Here is a 22,321-nt window from a genome sequence, read left to right as displayed (position 1 = left end):
GTTGACCCGGGAACTAACATTTTGGTTGTGCTCCCCTCTAGTGACAGCATATGGTCATGACATATACAAACTGACTTGAGTTCATGTTGTAGTATTATATTATGAGAATGTACCATTTTACCATGAAACCATGACCTAGGGTCTTGAACCTACAACTCTCAGTATCAAAGACTGACACCACTGCAAGTGAGTGCTGGCTTGACTTTGCCAAGCCTTTGAAAGACTTAAAGCCGACCCAGGTGGGACTCGAACCCACAATCCCCAGCTCCGGAGGCTGATGCCTTATCCATTAGGCCACTGGGCCCTGTGATATATAAAATGAATTTATCAGAATTATGTAAGCCTTAAAAAGGCAACTGAGAGTGTCTGAGAGTACTTACCCACAATATAAAGTACCCCCAGTACTAGATGTTGATGCCTTACCCATTAGGCCACTGGGCTCAGGGTCAAAAGCTTCTATAAGTTGTCAGAACTAGATAACTTAAACAAGAGAGTATATTTCAACACAGGCTGTTGGTGGCATGACCTCACAAAGGGAATTGTACTGATGCTAGTTTTTAATACTTTACGATAACAACCAAACTGCAAGTGGTCATGCCTGAAATTTGAACAAGGTTAGAAGTCCATATTGTTATGTGCCAGTAACACTGGAAGATACCAGATGGAGTGCACTCACAAAGGACTAGGTAACCTAAGGAGAGGTGAACATATCAATGCTGGAAATGGAACAAGCCCCACTGCTTCTCCTGAACAAGTACAACAATGAGAGAAACACACACACTGCATAGCAAGTAACAGGTGAAGCAAACAGCGACCCAGGTGGGACTCGAACCCACAATCCCCAGCTCCGGAGGCTGATGCCTTATCCATTAGGCCACTGGGCCCCAATTTAACAATAGGTACATTGTGTTGTCTACAGAGAGGAATTAGTGTAAATAAGAAACAGAAAGTGAAAATGTGTGTCCACAACATTTGAACATAGTATAATGTAAGCTGCAAGTGAATTATGATAAAACTAATGTTTTCTGAATAAACTCCTGCAAAAACAGAGAGATGTTGACTCAGGAACTAATATTTTGGTTGTGCTCCCCTCTAGTGACAGCATATGGTCATGACATACACAAGCTGGCTTGAGTTCATGTTGCAGTATTATATTATGAGAATGTACCATTTTACCTTGACATATTTGAAACCATGACCTAGGTGTGGTCTTGAACCAACAATTCCCAGTACCAAAGACTGACACCATCACCATGAGTCCATTGAGCCCTACCCTAGGGTCTCTCAAGATAACAGAACTTGGTGACACCTAATAACAACTCAAACATGTGAGAGAGTGCCGGCTTGACTTTGCCAAACCTTTGAAAGACTTAAAGCCGACCCAGGTGGGACTCGAACAGACAATCCCCAGCTCCGGAGGCTGATGCCTTATCCATTAGGCCACTGGGCCCCGTGATAGATGCACTGGAGAATTTATCAGAATGATGTAAGCCTTAAAAAGGCAACTGAGAGTGTCTGAGAGTACTTACCTACAATATAAATGAGATTCAAACACACGAATGCATCTAAGAAGCTGAGTCTCAAACAAGTCAGTAGACCAAGCTGTCTTGGTGTCCTTGGTGATTGTCCCTACAGACTTCCCTACACACACACAAACATCAGGACCCCACACCATGGGGGACCAGATCCCAGCCCAAGTGGGAACCCACAATCCCCAGCACTAGATGTTAATGCCTTATCCATTAGGCCACTGGGCCAGAAACTTCTAAAAGTAGTCAGAACTAGATAACTTAAACAAGAGAGGATATTTCAACACAGGCTTTTTGTTGCTTGACCTCACAAATGGAATTCTACATATGTACTTCATGCTCTCCCCAAAGGTATGAACCAGGTAGGACTTGAACCCACAACCTTCAGCTTAAGAGACTGAAGACTTTTCCATTAGGCCACTGGGACCTGTTAAGGATGATTACAATTGTGCATGCTAGTTTTACAATATTTTACCATAACAACCAAATTGCAAGTGGTCATGCCTGAAATTTGAACAAGGTTAGAAGTCCATATTGTTATGTGACAGTAACCCTGGAAGATACCAGATGGATTGCACTCACAAAGGACTAGGTAGTGTCTTCTAAGGAGAGGTGAACATATCAATGCTGGAAATGGAACAGGCCACTGATTCTCCTTCACAAGTACGGGTGCAATTGACGGGTGAAGCGACCCAGGTGGGACTCGAACCCACAATCCCCAGCTCCGGAGGCTGATGCCTTATCCATTAGGCCACTGGGCCCCATGTTAATAATAGGTACATTGTGTTGTCTACAGAGAGGAATTAGTGTGATCTCACGTGTATTGCATTTTAATGAGACATATATTTTTGAAGTATCTAACGATGTAAAGCAAATACAGTTGTGTACTGGTTACATTTCGAGGTGATTTTATACAATTCTGACACTTATTCAGCATGTAATGTTTAATATGCAGAGCATCTAGAGGAAAGGCTTCTGAAGCTGAAGCAAATGGGGACAGTCTATCAATGTACACCCCAAATTTACAATAAATAAATAAATAAATAAGAAACAGAAACAGAAAATGTGTCCACAACATTTGAACATAGTATAATGTAAGCTGCAAGTGAATTATGATAAAACTAATGTTTTCTGAATAAACTCCTGCAAAAAGAGAGAGATGTTGACTCAGGAACTAATATTTTGGTTGTGCTCCCCTCTAGTGACAGCATATGGTCATGACATATACAAATTGACTTGTGTTCATGTTGCACTATTATGTTATGAGAATGTACCATTCCACCTTGACATATTTGAAACCATGACCTAGGTGTGGTCTTGAACCTACAATTCCCAGTACCAAAGACTGACACCATCACCATGAGTCCATTGAGCCCTACCCTAGGGTCTCTCAAGATAACAGAACTGTGTAACACCTAATAACAACTCAAACATGTGAGAGAGTGAAGGCTTGACTTTGCCAAACCTTTGAAAGACTTAAAGCCGACCCAGGTGGGACTCGAACCCACAATCCCCAGCTCCGGAGGCTGATGCCTTATCCATTAGGCCACTGGGCCCTGTGATAGACACACTGGAGAGTTTATCAGACGTTTATTTTTGAAGTATCTAACAATGTAAAGCAAATACAGTTGTGTACTGGTTACATTTCGAGGTGATTTTATACAATTCTGACACTTATTCAGCATGTAATGTTTAAAATGCAGAGCATCTAGAGGAAAGGCTTCTGAAGCTGAAGCAAATGGGGACAGTCTATCAATGTACACCCTAAATTTCCAATAAATAAATAAATAAGATACAGAAAGACAAAATGTGTGTCCACAACATTTGAACATAGTATAATGTAAGCTGCAAGTGAATTATGATAAAACTAATGTTTTCTGAATAAACTCCTGCAAAAACAGCGAGATGTTGACTCAGGAACTAATATTTTGGTTGTGCTCCCCTCTAGGGGTAGCACATGGTCATGACATATACAAGCTGATTTGAGTTCATGTTGCAGTATTATATTATGAGAATGTACCAGAGGCGATTTCTCTAAGACTGCAAGGGAAGCTCAGCTTCCTGTAAAATGTCAAAAAATAAGTGATCAAATATCATTGAATAAATATGCACTACAACGCGCTCAACTTTTGTTCAGAATCAGCTTCTTATCACTGGTAAAGACTTTCCTCTCAATCCGCAGCCTCACAGTTCTTTAAACAGGGCGGACGCTGAGCGTCCACAGAGTTCAATACAAAGCAGCGAAGTGCAGCGAAACGAGACGAGTCATTGGATAAATGCTGGGCTTTGTCCCGCCCATCGGACGCTCAGCGTCTCTGGGGGTCTATGGGGCAGTGGGCTGGCCTCGGCTGGCCCGGACGCTCAGCTTCTGCATGATGATTGGATGATCTGTCTGAGGCTGAATCCCTCTTTGATTGACAGCGAACTGAGCGAATCAGCGATCCTTTGGTGTAAAGATCCGTGGGAGCATTACATTTTCACTCTGTTCTGAGTTGAACCGGAGAATTTCATCTTAGTGGAATTTTCTTTGTTAAAAACGACTAGTGACAAACCGAGCTTCTATTTCTGGTGGGTTTTTTGTAGCTGCTTGTGTTTGGAGACTATCTTCTATCGTAGTTTCTGTCCAGCGGGTGCTGCTGAGCCCCTCCACCGTCACAAAGCACTCACAGGCGGACACACTTCACATGGGCCAAGGCCGTTTAAGCAGTCTAGCTCTGCTGGCCATTGAGAGGACACTAGTCAAGTCCCTGGAAAAGACGCCTTGTTGGTACGACAGGGTCACAGATCATTTTCTTGAAAAGGAACGGAGAGAGTTTACGTATAAATAAACCGACACATTTTATGATGTAGGCCGAAATTGAGCTTCCCCTCCTTGAAAGACCAGCATCCGCCACTGAAATGTACCATTATGAAATGTTACCATTTTACCTTGACATATTTGAAACCATGATCTAGGGGAGGTCTTGAACCTACAATTCCCAGTACCAAAGGCTGACAGCATCACCATGAGTCCATTGAGCCCTACCCTAGGGTCTCTCAAGATAACAGAACTGGGTAACACCTAATAACAACTCAAACATGTGAGAGAGTGCTGGCTTGACTTTGCCAAACCTTTGAAAGACTTAAAGCCGAGCCAGGTGGGACTCGAACCCACAATCCCCAGCTCCGGAGGCTGATGCCTTATCCATTAGGCCACTGGGCCCTGTTATGACCACACTGGAGAGTTTATAAGAATGATATAATCCTTAAAAAGGCAAGTGAGAGTGTCTGAGAGTACTTACCCACAATATCAATGAGATTCAAACACATGAATGCATCTAAGAAGCTGAGTCTCAAACAAGTCAGTAGACCAAGCTGTCTTTATTAACAACAAACATGAGAGGACAAGACAGTCCTTGGTGATTGTCCCTACAGACTTCCCTACACACACACACATCAGGACCCCACACCATGGGGGACCAGATCCCAGCCCAAGTAGGAACCCACAATCCCCAGCACTAGATGTTAATGCCTTATCCATTAGGCCACTGGGCCAGAAGCTTCTAAAAGTTGTCAGAACTAGATAACTTAAACAAGAGAGGATATTTCAAAATAGGCTTTTAGTGGCTTAACCTCACAAAGGGGAATTCTACATATGTACTTCATGCTCTCCCCAAAGGTATGAACCAGGCAGGACTTGAACCCACAACCTTTAGCTCAAGAGACTGAAGCCTTTTCCATCAGGCCACTGGGACCGACTAAGGAAGGTCACAATTGTGTATGCTAGTTTTACAATATTTTACCATAACAACCAAACTGCAAGCGGTCATGCCTGAAATTTGAACAAGGTTAGAAGTCCATATTGTTATGTGACAGTAACACTGGAAGATACCAGATGGATTGCACTCACAAAGGACTAGGTAATGTTTTCTAAGGAGAGGTGAACATATCAATGCTGGAAATGGAACAGGCCACTGATTCTCCTTCACAAGTACAACAATGAGAGAAACACACACTGCATAGCAAGTAACGGGTGAAGCAAACAGCAATCCAGGTGGGACTCGAACCCACAATCCCCAGCTCCGGAGGCTGATACCTTATCCATTAGGCCACTGGGCCCCATGACAGTGAATTGCTGCACTGGAGAATTTATCAGAATGATGTAAGCCTTAAAAAGGCAACTGAGAGTGCCTGAGAGTACTTACCCACAATATAAATGAGATTCAAACACATGAATGCATCTAAGAAGCTGAGTCTCAAACAAGTCAGTAGACCAAGCTGTCTTTATTAACAACAAACATGAGAGGACAAGACAGTCCTTGGTGGTTGCCCCTACACACACATATATCAGGACCCCATACCATGGTGGACCAGATCCCAGCACTAGCTGTTGATGCCTTATCCATTAGGACACTGGGCCCAGGGTCTGAAGCTTCTAAAAGTTGTCAGAACTAGATAACTTAAACAAGAGAGGACATTTCAACACAGGCTTTTTGGTAGCTTGACCTCACAAAGGGAATTCTACATACGCACCTCATGCTCAGCCCAAAGGTATGAACCAGGGAGGACTTGAACCCACAATCTTCAGCTCAAGAGACTGATGACTTTTCCATTAGGCTACTGGGCCCAGCTAAAGGAGGAGACAATGGTGCATGCTAGTTTTACAATATTTTACCATAACAACCAAACTGCAAGCGGTCATGCCTGAAATACGAACAAGGTTAGAAGTCCATATTGTTATGTGACAGTAATACTGGAAGACACCAGATGGAGCACGCTCACAAAGGACTAGGTAATATCTTCTAAGGAGAGGTGAACATATCGATGCTGGAAATGGAACAGGCCACTGATTCTCCTTAACAAGTACAACAATGAAAGAAACACATGCTGTGTTGGAAGTGACAGGTGAAACTAACAGTGACCCAGGTGGGACTCAAACCCACAACCACCACCTCCGGAGGCTGATGCCTTATACTTTAGGCCACTGGGACCAATCACACAGGGGTTGCGAACGTTTCTAGTATTTGGACAAAGTTCAATGGCAGGGCAGTTAGCCATCTCCCACATTTGGAGACATTTCCACCTTAAGTGATCAAAACAGTAAAAAAAGAGTCAATGTTACCCACCTATGGAGCAGGAATAAAGTAATTCTCATCTCAGTTCATGCTTTTCACCGTTTGGAGTTCTTTGCCTCTGCCATGAGCCGACAGAAAGACAAACCTAGCATAACAGACTGAGACAGTATGTTTTTTTTTTTTTACTCATTTAAAGACACTGGGCTTTGAAAACACATTAAACTGGTTTTGAGCACATAAACAGACTGTTCACGATTGATTACAATCGTGAACTTCACCTTTAAAACCTAACCACTAAGGTTGCTGTGGCTGTTTATGATCGGATCAGCAACCAGCTACAGCTTACAACTAACTCTACTCATTGGGCCCAGCCCATAGTATAGTGCACTGAGATCACTATTAACACTGGGACATCATAAATCCTCAGTTAAAGGTGCAATAGTGAAGTTCACCATATTACCTGTCTGTAGGATACACATGAACATACACATGAATCTTGAATCCTGATAGATGTACACTAATAAAGACAACCTCCAGTAGATAAGCAGGCAAACCACAAAACCAAACATGGCCATTTTGGACGTTATAAATTGACGTTATTAATTGGTCCTGAAATAAATTACTTGTATAAAACGCATTTTGGACGTCCACTGACGTTATCGATTTGTCACCACTTAACTAACTTATTAAGATGGAATTTGGACGTCCATTGACGTTTAAAATATGTCACTGAAATTTTTTGGACAAGGTTAGAAGTCCATATTGTTATGTGACAGTAACACTGGAAGATACCAGATGGAGTGCACTCACAAAGTACTAGGTAATATCTTCTAAGGAGAGGTGAACATATCAATGCTGGAAATGGAACAGACCCCACTGCTTATCCTTAACAAGTACAACAACGAGAGATACTCATGCTGTGTTGCAAGTGATGGGTGAAGCTAATAGTGACCCAGGTGGGACTCGAACCCACAATCCCCAGCTCCGGAGGCTGATGCCTTGTCCATTAGGCCACTGGGCCCCATTTCAATAATAGGTACATTGTGTTGTCTACGGAGAGGAATTAGTGTAATCTCACGTATATTGCATTTTAATGAGACGTTTATTTTTGAAGTATCTCAGGTTGTAAAGCAAATACAGTTGTGTACTGGATACATTTCGAGGTGATTTTATACAATTCTGACACTCTTTCGGCATGTAATGTTTACAATGCAGAGCATCTAGAGGAAAGGCTTCTGAAGCTGAAGCAAATGGGGACAGTCTATCAATGTACACCCCAAATTTCCAATAAATAAATAAATAAATAAATAAATAAATAAGAAACAGAAACAGAAAATGTGTCCACAACATTTGAACATAGTATAATGTAAGCTGCAAGTGAATTATGATAAACCTAATGTTCTCTGAAATAACTCCTGCAAAAACAGAGAGATGTTGACTCAGGAACTAATAATTTGGTTGTGCTCCCCTCTAGTGACAGCATATGGTCATGACATATACAAGCTGACGAGTTCATGTTGCAGTATTATATTATGAGAATGTACCATTTTACCTTGACATATTTGAAACCATGACCGAGGTGGGTCTTGAACCTACAACTCCCAGTACCAAAGACTGACACCATCACCATGAGTCCATTGAGCCCTACCCTAGGGTCTCTCAAGATAACAGAACTGGGTAACACCTAATAACAACTCAAACATGTGAGAGAGTGCTGGCTTGACTTTGCCAAACCTTTGAAAGACTTAAAGCTGACCCAGGTGGGACTCGAACCCACAATCCCCAGCTCCGGAGGCTGATGCCTTATCTATTAGGCCACTGGGCCCTGTGATAGACACACTGGAGAGTTTATCAGAATGATGTAAGCCTTAAAAGGCAACTGAGAGTGCCTGAGAGTACTTACCTACAATATAAATGAGATTCAAACACATGAATGCATCTAAGAAGCTGAGTCTCAAACAAGTCAGTAGTCCAAGCTGTCTTTATTAACAACAAACATGAGAGGACAAGACAATCCTTGGTGGTTGTCCCTACAGACATCAGGACCACACCCCATGGGGGACTAGATCCCAGCTTACCCTTAACAAGCACAACACACACTGTATAGCAAGTGGCCAAGGTGGGACTTGAACCCACAATCCCCAGCTCCGGAGGCTGATGCCTTATCCATTAGGCCACTGGGCCCCATGTTAATAATAGATCATTAGATGTTAATTTTAATGAGACGTTTATTTTTGAAGTATCTAACGATGTAAAGCAAATACAGTTGTGTACTGGTTACATTTCGAGGTGATTTTATACAATTCTGACACTTATTCAGCATGTAATGTTTAAAATGCAGAGCATCTAGAGGAAAGGCTTCTGAAGCTGAAGCAAATGGGGACAGTCTATCAATGTACACCCTAAATTTCCAATAAATAAATAAATAAGAAACAGAAAGACAAAATGTGTGTCCACAACATTTGAACATAGTATAATGTAAGCTGCAAGTGAATTATGATAAAACTAATGTTTTCTGAATAAACTCCTGCAAAAACAGCGAGATGTTGACTCAGGAACTAATATTTTGGTTGTGCTCCCCTCTAGGGGTAGCACATGGTCATGACATATACAAGCTGATTTGAGTTCATGTTGCAGTATTATATTATGAGAATGTACCAGAGGCGATTTCTCTAAGACTGCAAGGGAAGCTCAGCTTCCTGTAAAATGTCAAAAAATAAGTGATCAAATATCATTGAATAAATATGCACTACAACGCGCTCAACTTTTGTTCAGAATCAGCTTCTTATCACTGGTAAAGACTTTCCTCTCAATCCGCAGCCTCACAGTTCTTTAAACAGGGCGGACGCTGAGCGTCCACAGAGTTCAATACAAAGCAGCGAAGTGCAGCGAAACGAGACGAGTCATTGGATAAATGCTGGGCTTTGTCCCGCCCATCGGACGCTCAGCGTCTCTGGGGGTCTATGGGGCAGTGGGCTGGCCTCGGCTGGCCCGGACGCTCAGCTTCTGCATGATGATTGGATGATCTGTCTGAGGCTGAATCCCTCTTTGATTGACAGCGAACTGAGCGAATCAGCGATCCTTTGGTGTAAAGATCCATGCGAGCATTACATTTTCACTCTGTTCTGAGTTGAACCGGAGAATTTTTATCTTAGTGGAATTTTCTTTGTTAAAAACGACTAGTGACAAACCGAGCTTCTATTTCTGGTGGGTTTTTTGTAGCTGCTTGTGTTTGGAGACTATCTTCTATCGCAGTTTCTGTCCAGCGGGTGCTGCTGAGCCCCTCCACCGTCACAAAGCACTCACAGGCGGACACACTTCACATGGGCCAAGGCCGTTTAAGCCTAGCTCTGCTGGCCATAGAGAGGACACTAGTCAAGTCCCTGGAATAGACGCCTTGTTGGTACGACAGGGTCACAGATCATTTTCTTGAAAAGGAACGGAGAGAATTTACGTATAAATAAACCGGCACATTTTATGATGTAGGCCGAAATTGAGCTTCCTCTCCTTGAAAGACCAGCATCCGCCACTGAAATGTACCATTATGAAATGTTACCATTTTATCTTGACATATTTGAAACCATGATCTAGGGGAGGTCTTGAACCTACAATTCCCAGTACCAAAGGCTGACACCATCACCACGAGTCCACTGAGCCCTACCCTAGGGTCTCTCAAGATAACAGAACTGTGTAACACCTAATAACAACTCAAACATGTGAGAGAGTGCTGGCTTGACTTTGCCAAACCTTTGAAAGACTTAAATCTGACCCAGGTGGGACTCGAACCCACAATCCCCAGCTCCGGAGGCTGATGTAGACCAAGCTGTCTTTATTAACAACAAACATTAGAGGACAAGACAGCCCTTGGTGGTTGCCCCTACACACACATACAAACATCAGAACCATGGGGGACCAGATCCCAGCCCAAGTGGGAACCCACAATCCCCAGCACTGGATGTTGATGCCTTAGCCATTAGGCCAGAAGCTTCTAAAAGTTGTCAGAACTAGATAACGTAAACAAGAGAGGATATTTCAGCACAGGCTTTTGGTGGCTTGACCTCACAAAGGGAATTCTACAAATGTACCTCATGCTCACCCTGAAGGTATGAACCAGGTGAGACTTGAACCCACAATCCCCAGCTCCGGAGGCTGATGCCTTATCCTTTAAGCCACTGGGCCAACCACACAGTGTTTGCGAACATCTGCATTCACCTCTAAAACCTAACCACTAAGGTTGCTGTGGCTGTTTATGATCGGATCAGCAACCAGCTACACCTAAAAACTAACACTACTCATTGGGCCCAGCCCATAGTATAGTGCACTGAGATCACTATTAACACTGGGACATCATAAATCCTCAGTTAAAGGTGCAATAGTGAAGTTCACTATATTACCTGTCTGTAGGATACACAATACAATCAATGTACACCCCAAATTTCCAATAAATAAATAAATAAATGAATAAATAAAAAAATAAGAAACAGAAAATGTGTGTCCACAACATTTGAACATAGTATAATGTAAGCTGCAAGTGAATTATGACAAACCCAATGTTCTCTGAAATAACTCCTGAAAAAACCAAGTACATATCTCTGCAGGCCGGAGGCCCGCAAGTGGGCGGAAACCAGCAAGTGGGAGGGGCGTACGCAGCAAGTGGGTAGAAACCAGCAAGTGGGAGGGTCGTACGCAGCAAGTGGTTAGAAACCAGCAAGTGGGAGGGGCGTACGCAGCAAGTGGGTAGAAACCAGCAAGTGGGAGGGGCGTACGCAGCAAGTGGTTAGAAACCAGCAAGTGGGAGGGGCGTACGCAGCAAGTGGGCGGAAACCAGCAAGTGGGAGGGGCGTACGCAGCAAGTGGGTAGAAACCAGCAAGTGGGAGGGGCGTACGCAGCAAGTGGGCGGAAACCAGCAAGTGGGAGGGGCGTACGCAGCAAGTGGGTAGAAACCAGCAAGTGGGAGGGGCGTACGCAGCAAGTGGGCGGAAACCAGCAAGTGGGAGGGGCGTACACAGCAAGTGGGTAGAAACCAGCAAGTGGGAGGGGCGTACGCAGCAAGTGGGCGAAAACCAGCAAGTGGGAGGGGCGTACGCAGCAAGTGGGCGGAAACCAGCAAGTGGGAGGGGCGTACACAGCAAGTGGGTAGAAACCAGCAAGTGGGAGAGGCGTACGCAGCAAGTGGGCGGAAACCAGCAAGTGGGAGGGGCGTACGCAGCAAGTGGGTAGAAACCAGCAAGTGGGAGGGGCGTACGCAGCAAGTGGGTAGAAACCAGCAAGTGGGAGAGGCGTATGCAGCAAGTGGGTAGAAACCAGCAAGTGGGAGGGGCGTACGCAGCAAGTGGGTAGAAACCAGCAAGTGGGAGGGGCGTACGCAGCAAGTGGGTAGAAACCAGCAAGTGGGAGAGGCGTACGCAGCAAGTGGGCGAAAACCAGCAAGTGGGAGGGGCGTACGCAGCAAGTGGGTAGAAACCAGCAAGTGGGAGGGGCGTACGCAGCAAGTGGGTAGAAACCAGCAAGTGGGAGGGGCGTACGCAGCAAGTGGGTAGAAACCAGCAAGTGGGAGGGGCGTACGCAGCAAGTGGGTAGAAACCAGCAAGTGGGAGGGGCGTACGCAGCAAGTAGGCGGAAACCAGCAAGTGGGAGGGGCGTACGCAGCAAGTGGGCGGAAACCAGCAAGTGGGAGGGGCGTACGCAGCAAGTGGGTAGAAACCAGCAAGTGGGAGGGGCGTACGCAGCAAGTGGGAAGAAACCAGCAAGTGGGAGGGGCGTACGCAGCAAGTGGGTAGAAACCAGCAAGTGGGAGGGGCGTACGCAGCAAGTGGGAAGAAACCAGCAAGTGGGAGGGGCGTACGCAGCAAGTGGGTAGAAACCAGCAAGTGGGAGGGGCGTACGCAGCAAGTGGGTAGAAACCAGCAAGTGGGAGAGGCGTACGCAGCAAGTGGGCGAAAACCAGCAAGTGGGAGGGGCGTACGCAGCAAGTGGGTAGAAACCAGCAAGTGGGAGGGGCGTACGCAGCAAGTGGGTAGAAACCAGCAAGTGGGAGGGGCGTACGCAGCAAGTGGGTAGAAACCAGCAAGTGGGAGGGGCGTACGCAGCAAGTGGGTAGAAACCAGCAAGTGGGAGGGGCGTACGCAGCAAGTAGGCGGAAACCAGCAAGTGGGAGGGGCGTACGCAGCAAGTGGGCGGAAACCAGCAAGTGGGAGGGGCGTACGCAGCAAGTGGGCGGAAACCAGCAAGTGGGAGGGGCGTACGCAGCAAGTGGGAAGAAACCAGCAAGTGGGAGGGGCGTACGCAGCAAGTGGGTAGAAACCAGCAAGTGGGAGGGGCGTACGCAGCAAGTGGGCGGAAACCAGCAAGTGGGAGGGGCGTACGCAGCAAGTGGGTAGAAACCAGCAAGTGGGAGGGGCGTACGCAGCAAGTGGGTAGAAACCAGCAAGTGGGAGGGGCGTACACAGCAAGTGGGTAGAAACCAGCAAGTGGGGGATCTAGATGTTTTGTGGGAAGGCGAATGTAGGAAAAGCTGCCTTTGTGATTTGAAAAAAGGGCATAGTTTATCTCCAACAGAACTAGGTACCCTCTACTGGTTATAGTTTAAAATATTACATTTCAGTGAAAACGAAATACATAGCACTTCTGATATTTTAATTATATATTTTCGGTAATCTGATTATGGGGTGAACTGCAAACTTATGAAATCCATTATGTCTCTAATGTCTACAATCATTATTTTAATTTGATTACAGAACTATAGGACTGTGTTATTTGTTTTGTACTCAGCACAGTATTGGATTATAATCAGTTTAAATGTGCAAACCCTTAAGTTACACTTATGGCCCATTATTCAAATAAATATTTAAAGCAGGTCCTTTCCATTAATGGACATGGGAGGAATGGTGCTAATAATTTGCAAATAATCATAATATTCAGCAAACCTTCCATGAGCACTGAGGTCATAGTGGGTGTATATGACAATAGAGTCAGTGCATGTAGCTACAAGTGAGGTGAACTTAATCAGATGGAAGTTCACTGTAATATAGTTATTGTTTAATGAATTCTGAGATAATGGTGCAATCTTTCAGGAAATTTGGCCCAACTTAAAATTAAGAATATAACAGACATTCAGAGAAGTTCATTGTACTTCATTTAGTTCCTTTGTGTGGTTTTAAATGATTCTTTATAGAAGTATGTCCTTGTTGTAGAGTATCATGTATTACTCTTTGTGTTCAGATGATCACACATGCTTTGATTTGGCATCAGAACCAGGTCCTGGAACCCCCTACTCACAAAATTAGTTTAATCAAGTTTGTTTGAACAGGTCGAATATGATCAGAATTGGATAACACTGGCTCAGACTGTCAGAAAGCCTCCCTTTATTATTACCTGGATTGTGCATGTGAATTTGTAAAAGGACTATCATTCATTCATTCATTCATTCATTCATTGTCTGAAACTGCTGATCTAATTCAACTCCTAACAGACCATCACAAGGAGTGTGGCACAAACCCACAACCTGCAGCTGTGTGACTGCAACACTACCGTGCCGCCTGAAGGGCTATCAATTTATTTCAATACAGTTCATTTATTCAGTTTCATTTATTTCAGAAATACACCATATGTACACCAAATATTTGAGGACAAATTTGTAATGAATATATTATACATTAAGTTGCAACCGTTACTAACACAGATGTGCAGATGTGCACACACTGCCTCTCTAATCCCTGTAGAGAAATACTGACAGTAGAATTGGATTCTCTGGAGTAGAGAAACATGAACCTAATGCCAGGCGAAGAATATATAGCACCCCAGCACTGAGCTGTGCTGATGAACCCATATTTCCTGTCATGTCTCTTGTCAGGAAGTGAGTAGTAGCCTCTATGTGAGTAAACATTATCATTCTCAGTACGTTCTCTCAGTTAAATGGTTATTCTCTTTATTTATTGCAAGAATTTCACATATTAAGCCAAACACAAACAAGTCTGTAAGTCACATGATGCTGAAAATATACTCCATATAATGTACTTAATGTTTGCAAGGTGCAATATTAACACTGAACACAGAACAGTTATTACATCGTCACCAGGCATAGAGCTGTTCTACAAAATACACAATAATCAAGTCCCAAAGAACTCACTGACATTCTCTTACACTTCCAAACAATGCTCAAATAGAGCGATTTGAGCTGCATTAGTTATAGAAATTTGTTAGAGGAAAGATAACTAGGATACCTATTTTGTGCAGGGCATTTTACGCAAAGCAAGACATCACAGTTAACCACACAGCCTAGGTTTCTAAAAGTATCAAACTATACACACTGTCTGAACTGTGGTGTATAAGGTGCCCTGCAGTCTAGTATCTGTGCCTTAAGAATTGAGGTGAGGGCCCTACAGTCCAGTTTACATGCCTTAAAAATTCTGGGGTGAGGGGCATGGCGTAACCACAAACATCGCATTGACCATTAGAAACAGCTCCATATCAGCACTGTTTTTAAAAACAAATAAAAAGTGTTCTTTAGCCTCTGGGTCATCTCCAGAGCCTTTAAGCCAACTACATATCTCGAAGCCAGCGATGTACTTGAGTTGTGCTTAAAATGTTCTTCCGCGCTCACTTGGAGCTGCCTCAGGCCTGCAGAGATACCCTTCTCGCAAAAACAGAGAGATGTTGACTCAGGAACTAATATTTTGGTTGTGCTCCCCTCTAGTGACAGCATATGGTCATGACATATACAAGCTGATTTGAGTTCATGTTGCAGTATTATACTATGAGAATGTACCATTTTACCTTGACATATTTGAAACCATGACCTAGGTGTGGTCTTGAACCTACAATTCCCAGTACCAAAGGCTGACACCATCACCATGAGTCCATTGAGCCCTGCCCTAAGGTCTCTCAAGATAACAGAACTGTGTAACACCTAATAACAACTCAAACATGTGAGAGAGTGCCGGCTTGACTTTGCAAAACCTTTGAAAGACTTAAAGCCGACCCAGGTGGGACTCGAACCCACAATCCCCAGCTCCGGAGGCTGACGCCTTATCCTTTAGGCCACTGGGCCAAGCACACAGGGGTCACCAGTATTTCCAGTATTTGGACATTTGGACAGTAAAAAAAGAGTCAATGTTACCCACCTATGGAGCAGGAATAAGGTAATTCTCATCTCAGTTCATGCTTTTCACCATTTGGAGTTCTTTGCCTCTGCCATGAGCCGACAGAAAGACAAACCTAGCATAACAGACTGAGACAGTATGTTTTTTTTTTTTACTCATTTAAAGACACTGGGCTTTGAAAACACATTAGACTGATTTTGAGCACATAAACAGACTTCACTTTTTAAACCTAACCACTAAGGTTGCTGTGGCTGTTTATGATTGGATCAGCAACCAGCTACAGCTTACAACTAACTCTACTCATTGGGCCCAGCCCATAGTATAGTGCACTGAGATCACTATTAACACTGGGACATCATAAATCCTCAGTTAAAGGTGCAATAGTGAAGTTCACCATATTACCCGTCTGTAGGATACACATGAACATACACATGAATCTTGAATCCTGATAGATGTACACTAATAAAGACAACCTCCAGTAGATAAGCAGGCAAACCACAAAACCAAACATGGCCATTTTGGGCTGTAGTGCATTTTTTTGTAGTGCAGGTATCCACAGGCATTGTCTACTGGACCTTTGATTTTATACATAAAGGCTGTGAGCTGATTTGAGACACAGCCCCAGTGTATCAGTAAACCGTACAGTAATGTCCCTTGGTGACATAGTGAGACTTCCACCTTTAATAGTTCACTATGAGTAATCACCTACATAGGGCAGGAGTAGTCGATTTGGGACACAGCCCGGAGTTACAATAAACCCGCCCCCTCTATGAGATAAGCAGGTCACTCACTTTTCATTCACTAGGCGTAGGGGGTTTATTTGTGCTAGGGGTCGGTTTGAGAGAATAATAAACCAGAATATTTTGTGTTCTTTTTCACTACCGAGAGAGTTTGCCAGGAGAAGGCGCTGTCTCAATAACAGCACTGCGGGGCGCAAAGGCGCTACTACAGGCGCATGCGCGTTGCCGCCTTTATTCAGAGCAGGCGGAGAGCAGAGCTGCAGAAATACACATATTTCACAAATACCTCAGCATTAAAAATCAGGAGTGTAGCTCAGAGTTCAGGAGTAACACGACAGGTATGTCCTTCCGCATGCTGCGGTCTTATTTTCGCTGTATTACTGTTATTTTCTTTATTCTCTGGAAGTAGCTGCATTGCTCTGTTGACTGGAGCTGGAGCAGAAACTGTTCCTCTGCGGTTTCAGCTTGTTGCAAGTTATCCGTTAGCTGATGTCCAGCTGATCAATGGAAATCACCAAAATACTTTTTATTCAAACAATTGTTTTGCTGTTAACCTTCTGAAATAACTGATTTCGAAGATGCAAGTCCTCTAGTGTGGTCTCGAATAACTATTAGAATGAAAAAATTATACTTTTATTTGTAACTTACTGTGTTTAAATAATGTGTTGTGTTTAAACTGAAGTCTGTGCTGTGTTTCTATCTCTTCATTTCATTTTTTTATAAATAAACAGTATACAAGGACATTAGTGGGGATTTTCTGTTCTGATTAGACTGGAATACCCTCTCTAGACAGTATTCAATAAATTGGGTACATACAAATAAATGACAATTAATTAAATTAATTTTTATTAGTTAGTTATTGACTGTAATCGAAGATCTACAGCCATTAAAGTTGCACTGATATGTAAATTGTGTACAGACATTTAATATTTGCAAACAGTTATTTGCAGCCATGATTTTGTTGTGTTTTCCATTGTGCGTACCCAGTAAACATTTAGCCGTTGATTCAACGTTGAAATAACGTGATGACTGTCTTCTAATCAACGTTCCCTTAAGGTTGAAAATGAAAGTTGAAAGTTGAAAAGACGTCCAAACACAGACATTGAAAAGACGACTATTAGACGTATTTTGGACGTTCATTGACGTTATTAATTGGTCCCGAAATAAATTACTTGTATAAAACGCGTTTTGGACGTCCACTGACGTTATCGATTGGTCACCACTTAACTAACTTATTAAGATGGATTTTGGACGTCCATTGACGTTTAAAATATGTCCTTGACGGACAGACTACTTTTAGACTTATTTTGAACGTCCAGGGACGTTCCTTGTTTACTGGGTAATGTGACAGAACAATGTTATAACACAATGATTTTCACCTTGTTAGTATTTAAATGGTTATGACATTCACTAATTTAAATTTCAAGCCCAATGCTAATTGCCTTTCTTTCTTTTCTGAAGAGCTATTGTTTTTTAGTGTGATGCATTTTTATTGTTCTTTACTTTATCTCATTTTTCTTCTGTGAGTTTCATTACAGGTAACATTTTATTCCAATCTGCATTTTACAGGAGCGCAATACTACAGAAGAATGAGGGACTCCATGTTGGATTTGCTTCCTTTCACAAATGACTTGCTGAAGTCTTTCCATTGCCAGTGTTTGAAATTTTTACTGTAATAGCTCTAAGCCTACATATGGTGCAAGCCTGCCAGCTCCAGACTCCTGCTCACTTACAGTGGCTTTTAAATAAAGACACAGCGCGTTGGGAATAAAGTGGCGTATTCACCTTCGCTGGTCACTTCTGTTGCACTTGGTTGCTGTTTTTTATGCATTTCCTTGGGTTCTGGTCTCTAGCTGGTCCAATCCTAAAGAAAAATGGAGACCAACATGGAGTACATTGTAGGACAAGTGGTGCAGAAAGACTTGGGACGGCGGCTACAGGTTGGACAGGAGATCATAGACTACGTCCTGGACAGACAGAAGTCACATGATCTGGAGCACGATCAGACCATGTTGGACAGGATGGTGGATGGCTTGGCTACGTCATGGGTCAACTCCAGCAACTTCAAGGTGACCGAAACCAATCTTTGTTTCCGTTTTTTTTGTGTCTTAATTAAACAAACAATACCATGTCGTTTGGTACAACACCCCTAGACGTCTTAAAGCTTCTATATAATTCTGCATTTGCTTCCTGCATTCCTGTGTAGACTTACACTGGTGTTGCATCTCATTTAGACATCACACTTCAGCAGAAAATGCAGTCAAATCATTAAGATGAAAATGGCTATTGATTTTGAGAAAGCTAAAAGCAGCAGCTCTCATTCCTGGAAAGGGAGCCGGAAGCTATGTTCCTTATAGGATAAGATTCAACAGGATTGCTTTGGGCATGGACGTCAATGGTGTGTCCTGGGTCATAGAGTCATATATAGTTTATATTGCCTAGTGTAGTGGATTTTTGCCATTTATTGTACTGTCCACAATAAAATACTAGCTGGTACACAGACGTTATTCTGTATATTATTATTTTAACTGCTCTATATGTAGCGTAAGCAAGTAAAGTCCAACTTATCCAAAGTTTGAAGTGAATTTAATCTGTATTGGCCACAGCTAGCCAGCCTGCTTTTGTCTTTCGGCTGTAAACTCTGCAACCTCAGGATGTGTAATGGCAATGACTACAGTTAATGTTATGAGTACAGTGGAAAGTATTCCAGGAGTAAGAAATACAGCCTGGAAAATAAATTTGGAGGTTTTGTGGATTTTTGGCCGCAGCTTTCAGCAGGCCGTAATATTGCCCCGTCTTAAGTGTGCTCTGTATTAATCTCCACCAACTGTAGTTCAGTCAGGCTGGAGTAGTGATTATGTAGTCACTCCAAATCCTTTGTGTTCTTGGCTCGTGTCCCTGCCCTGTGGTGCTCTTTTCAGCTCATGATGGGTTTTTAATTGGAATGACCAATATATTTTCATGGTCGTCGCTTATTTTTGTTAGGCTCTGTGCCGGGGCTAAAGTGGATTACCAACCACATCGACTGCAGTGTAGAGCTTAAGGGAATTCAGCCTTTTGTCCCATGGGCTGAACAATCTTTGGTTTTATAAAGTAATGCACAATATATATATATAAGCTTTCAAGGCCCTATACCAGACACATCTATTTATTCACAGATGTGCTGAATAGAGCACCTGTGCTTTTGTGTGCGTGTGTGTAAGAAACCCTAGGGGTTTGTCTGCTGTGGCGTGATGTTTGCGTGTGCAGAGCAGAGATACATTCGACTGATGGCTCCTTCATCTAACCACCACTGACCTTAGGATGACTTCTACAGAGGAACTCAAAGGAGAGGACATATCTAATCTTTCTCCTCTAAGCATTTTATCCCTCTGTTACAGCTCCAGACTCCATCCTTTGTCTTTTAGACTGCACAACATTAGTATGTGTGAAACTGAACTTGTTGGACGCATGATTGACGCCGCTAGTGGGGAAAAGACTTTTTAGAGGCCACTTAATAACAGCATGTATTAGCTAAACTGCTAAAGTGCCTGTACATCATGAAATCGCATGTGCTGGATTTGAGTGGAGGAGCATTTCTAAAGCAGAACTTGAACCTGAACTGCTTAAAAAAGGAGAATATCTAGGGTTAGGGCTGATATGTAGTTGGTTAGCAAAGTCATGCTAGCTGAGGCTACAAGCTCTTATCCATAGCTAGTTGTTAGCTAACCCCAATCATGTCTAAGTGGTTTTTGACACTGTGTTTCAAATAAAACAGATAAACCTAGCATAGGTTAGCACATACATAGCTAGCAATCTATCAGGAATTTTCAAGCCAGTCTGTGCAAATTGTAAACATTAGCAGTTTAGCTAATGCCTGCTTTAAGTAAGCGACCCCTAAAAAGCTTTTTCCCCTTTTTTCCACCAAGTTCAGTTTCACACATACTAATGTTGTGCAGTCTAAAAGTCATACAGGATGGAGCCTGGAGTTGCAATAGACGCACAAAGGGAATAATCAGTGCATTTTAGAGAATTCCTGGGCTCAATACCTCATACATCTCTGCCTCTCTATAAAGTACATACTGTAAACTCTACCCTGGCTGTGATGAAATATTCATTGAGTGTTGTCTGATTGTTTATGAGCCAGCAGGGGGTTAGTTCATGTTGTATTAGCATTTTTAAGTGATTGTGGAACCATCCTCTGTCTACTCAGTATTCCAGAGAGGCTCAGAGGAGGGTGCACATGTCACCTTGAAGGACTACCCATCACGTTCACCACTGTATCTACTTATGCAGCTCCCACCAGAGTCTGGTAGTGAAGTGATGCTTGGATATGATCAACTGGAGAGGCCTGAACAGCTGTGGACTAGAAAAGAGCAATGCAATGAGACATTATCTATCATGAACGCAATAATAGGAGTGCCATACGTACGATTCATGTACATATATCAAGATAATCCCACAGTATTTAAATTATATAACATTTGGTTATTCGTTAATAGGTATTCAGAATAATTTGAAGCAAAGAAACTCAATTTTCTTTACAGTGGTAGTAGCTATATCCATCTGTAACCAGTGAGCCACTTATTGCACTCCATCTGATATAATAGACTGACATTATCCGAGATGTTTTTCTCAACAAGTATTGATCAGTTCCTGGCAGGGAAGGAGAAAACTGATTAACCTTACATGTCCGTAACGTGGTGACGTTATTGATGACTTAATGCAGTGCTCGCTTCTCTGGCAGTAAAGCTGACTAAACTGTGAAAATGTGTATAAGCACATAGTGGGGCCAAGGAAAGTATGCGTTGACTGAGTGCTGCCTTGGACGACCAGTCTGTGTTGAGGACATTGTACTTCAGTTAATTTGGCTCACACTCTATTGTCATATGTAACGTCCTGTCTGTTTTCCTCACCGTGTGCTCATGTAGCACATGACTCTGGTTGTTGTTATTGTCTCTGCCCTAGTCCCGCCTTAGCTCCGCCCTCTCGTCAGTGTCTCCTTTGTAGTCCTGCCCTCTCATTATTGTGTTACGAACCCCAGGTGTTCCTTGTCAGTGCTCTGTGTATATATAGTCCCTTTGTTTCCGTGTTCCATAGTTGGTTCTTGTGTGTTTCTCTTTCTCTGTGTCTCCCATGTCTATCCCGTTCTCGGTTGTCTGTCTGTTTGTGTGGTTAGTTTGTTAAACTCCTTGCTTGTGTTTGTTTTGTTTTTTGGTCCTGTTAAATAAAAGATTCCTTGCGTTTACGTCCACCTCCCTTGTCTGTCCTGCCCAACCGTGACACATATATTTATATGTTTTTGTGTTTTTAGCTTTTTGTTGAATATTGGATATGAATTTGTGTTTCTGTTTCACTAGCGTTAAGCGGTATTAGCTAAATGTAAAAGTAAACGGCTGTGAATGTATGTGCTTCAGGTTGTGTTTACACTGGGTCAGTGTCTGAGGCTGGGAATTTGGAACCAAAAAGCAAAATATAAAAGCAGTAATCCCCTCCTCCCGGTTTTCCCACTTTACCTTCATTGTTTGTCTGGCTTCTTTCCTCTTTGCCTCCAGCATGGTCGTAACCTCCTTTCAGGCTTTTCAGTATTCGTCCCGTTGGGTCAAGATTAAGCCAGATATTGTACCATTATCGTTGCCTATTTGTTGTACACAGGGCAGGTATTGTGGATATTCGTTACTTGATGGTTAAGATGGATTTGCCTGTTTTATGGATTTAGCCTTCGCTGAGTGACAGAGATCTCCTCGGTCAGCCGGCGATGGCTTGGCTTTAATAAATATAACATGACATTTTTCCCATTTAAACGGGCTACACTTAATGAGAAGAAACCCTTAACATATTTTCTGTGAATGGAAATGTCAGTTCACAGAAATAAAGTATGAAAGCAGCTGTTTTTGAAAAATTACATTCATTTTTT

General features: G+C 43.0%; 1 protein-coding gene and 9 non-coding genes across 10 annotated transcripts in view; 1 reads left to right on the top strand and 9 right to left on the bottom strand.

The window, feature by feature from the left end:
• Positions 1-231: 231 nt before the first annotated feature.
• trnar-ccg (transfer RNA arginine (anticodon CCG)) lies at positions 232-304 on the bottom strand. Its single transcript has one exon. It is a non-coding gene; the product is annotated as a tRNA-Arg (tRNA).
• A 507-nt stretch (positions 305-811) lies between these two features.
• Positions 812-884, bottom strand: trnar-ccg (transfer RNA arginine (anticodon CCG)). The gene has a single exon. It is a non-coding gene; the product is annotated as a tRNA-Arg (tRNA).
• Positions 885-2,217: 1,333 nt separating this feature from the next.
• Positions 2,218-2,290, bottom strand: trnar-ccg (transfer RNA arginine (anticodon CCG)). Its single transcript has one exon. It is a non-coding gene; the product is annotated as a tRNA-Arg (tRNA).
• A 722-nt stretch (positions 2,291-3,012) lies between these two features.
• On the bottom strand, positions 3,013-3,085 carry trnar-ccg (transfer RNA arginine (anticodon CCG)). Its single transcript has one exon. It is a non-coding gene; the product is annotated as a tRNA-Arg (tRNA).
• Positions 3,086-4,658: 1,573 nt separating this feature from the next.
• trnar-ccg (transfer RNA arginine (anticodon CCG)) lies at positions 4,659-4,732 on the bottom strand. Its single transcript has one exon. It is a non-coding gene; the product is annotated as a tRNA-Arg (tRNA).
• A 2,799-nt stretch (positions 4,733-7,531) lies between these two features.
• On the bottom strand, positions 7,532-7,604 carry trnar-ccg (transfer RNA arginine (anticodon CCG)). Its single transcript has one exon. It is a non-coding gene; the product is annotated as a tRNA-Arg (tRNA).
• A 731-nt stretch (positions 7,605-8,335) lies between these two features.
• On the bottom strand, positions 8,336-8,408 carry trnar-ccg (transfer RNA arginine (anticodon CCG)). Its single transcript has one exon. It is a non-coding gene; the product is annotated as a tRNA-Arg (tRNA).
• Positions 8,409-8,694: 286 nt separating this feature from the next.
• trnar-ccg (transfer RNA arginine (anticodon CCG)) lies at positions 8,695-8,767 on the bottom strand. Its single transcript has one exon. It is a non-coding gene; the product is annotated as a tRNA-Arg (tRNA).
• Positions 8,768-15,560: 6,793 nt separating this feature from the next.
• On the bottom strand, positions 15,561-15,633 carry trnar-ccg (transfer RNA arginine (anticodon CCG)). Its single transcript has one exon. It is a non-coding gene; the product is annotated as a tRNA-Arg (tRNA).
• Positions 15,634-16,590: 957 nt separating this feature from the next.
• Positions 16,591-22,321, top strand: part of LOC136671647 (CLIP-associating protein 1) — a 55,709-nt gene continuing 49,978 nt past the window's right edge. Inside the window, exons 1-2 of the mRNA XM_066647414.1 lie at positions 16,591-16,763; positions 17,995-18,494. Of these exons, the coding sequence (XP_066503511.1) occupies positions 18,300-18,494 (195 nt within the window). The 5' untranslated portion in view covers positions 16,591-16,763; positions 17,995-18,299. The remainder of the gene's footprint in view (positions 16,764-17,994; positions 18,495-22,321) is intronic.

Source organism: Hoplias malabaricus, chromosome 16, assembly GCF_029633855.1.
Source record: "Hoplias malabaricus isolate fHopMal1 chromosome 16, fHopMal1.hap1, whole genome shotgun sequence".
NCBI lineage: Eukaryota > Metazoa > Chordata > Actinopteri > Characiformes > Erythrinidae > Hoplias > Hoplias malabaricus.
Note: the sequence above shows the minus strand (reverse complement) of the source record. Positions and strands in the feature narration are given on the sequence as shown.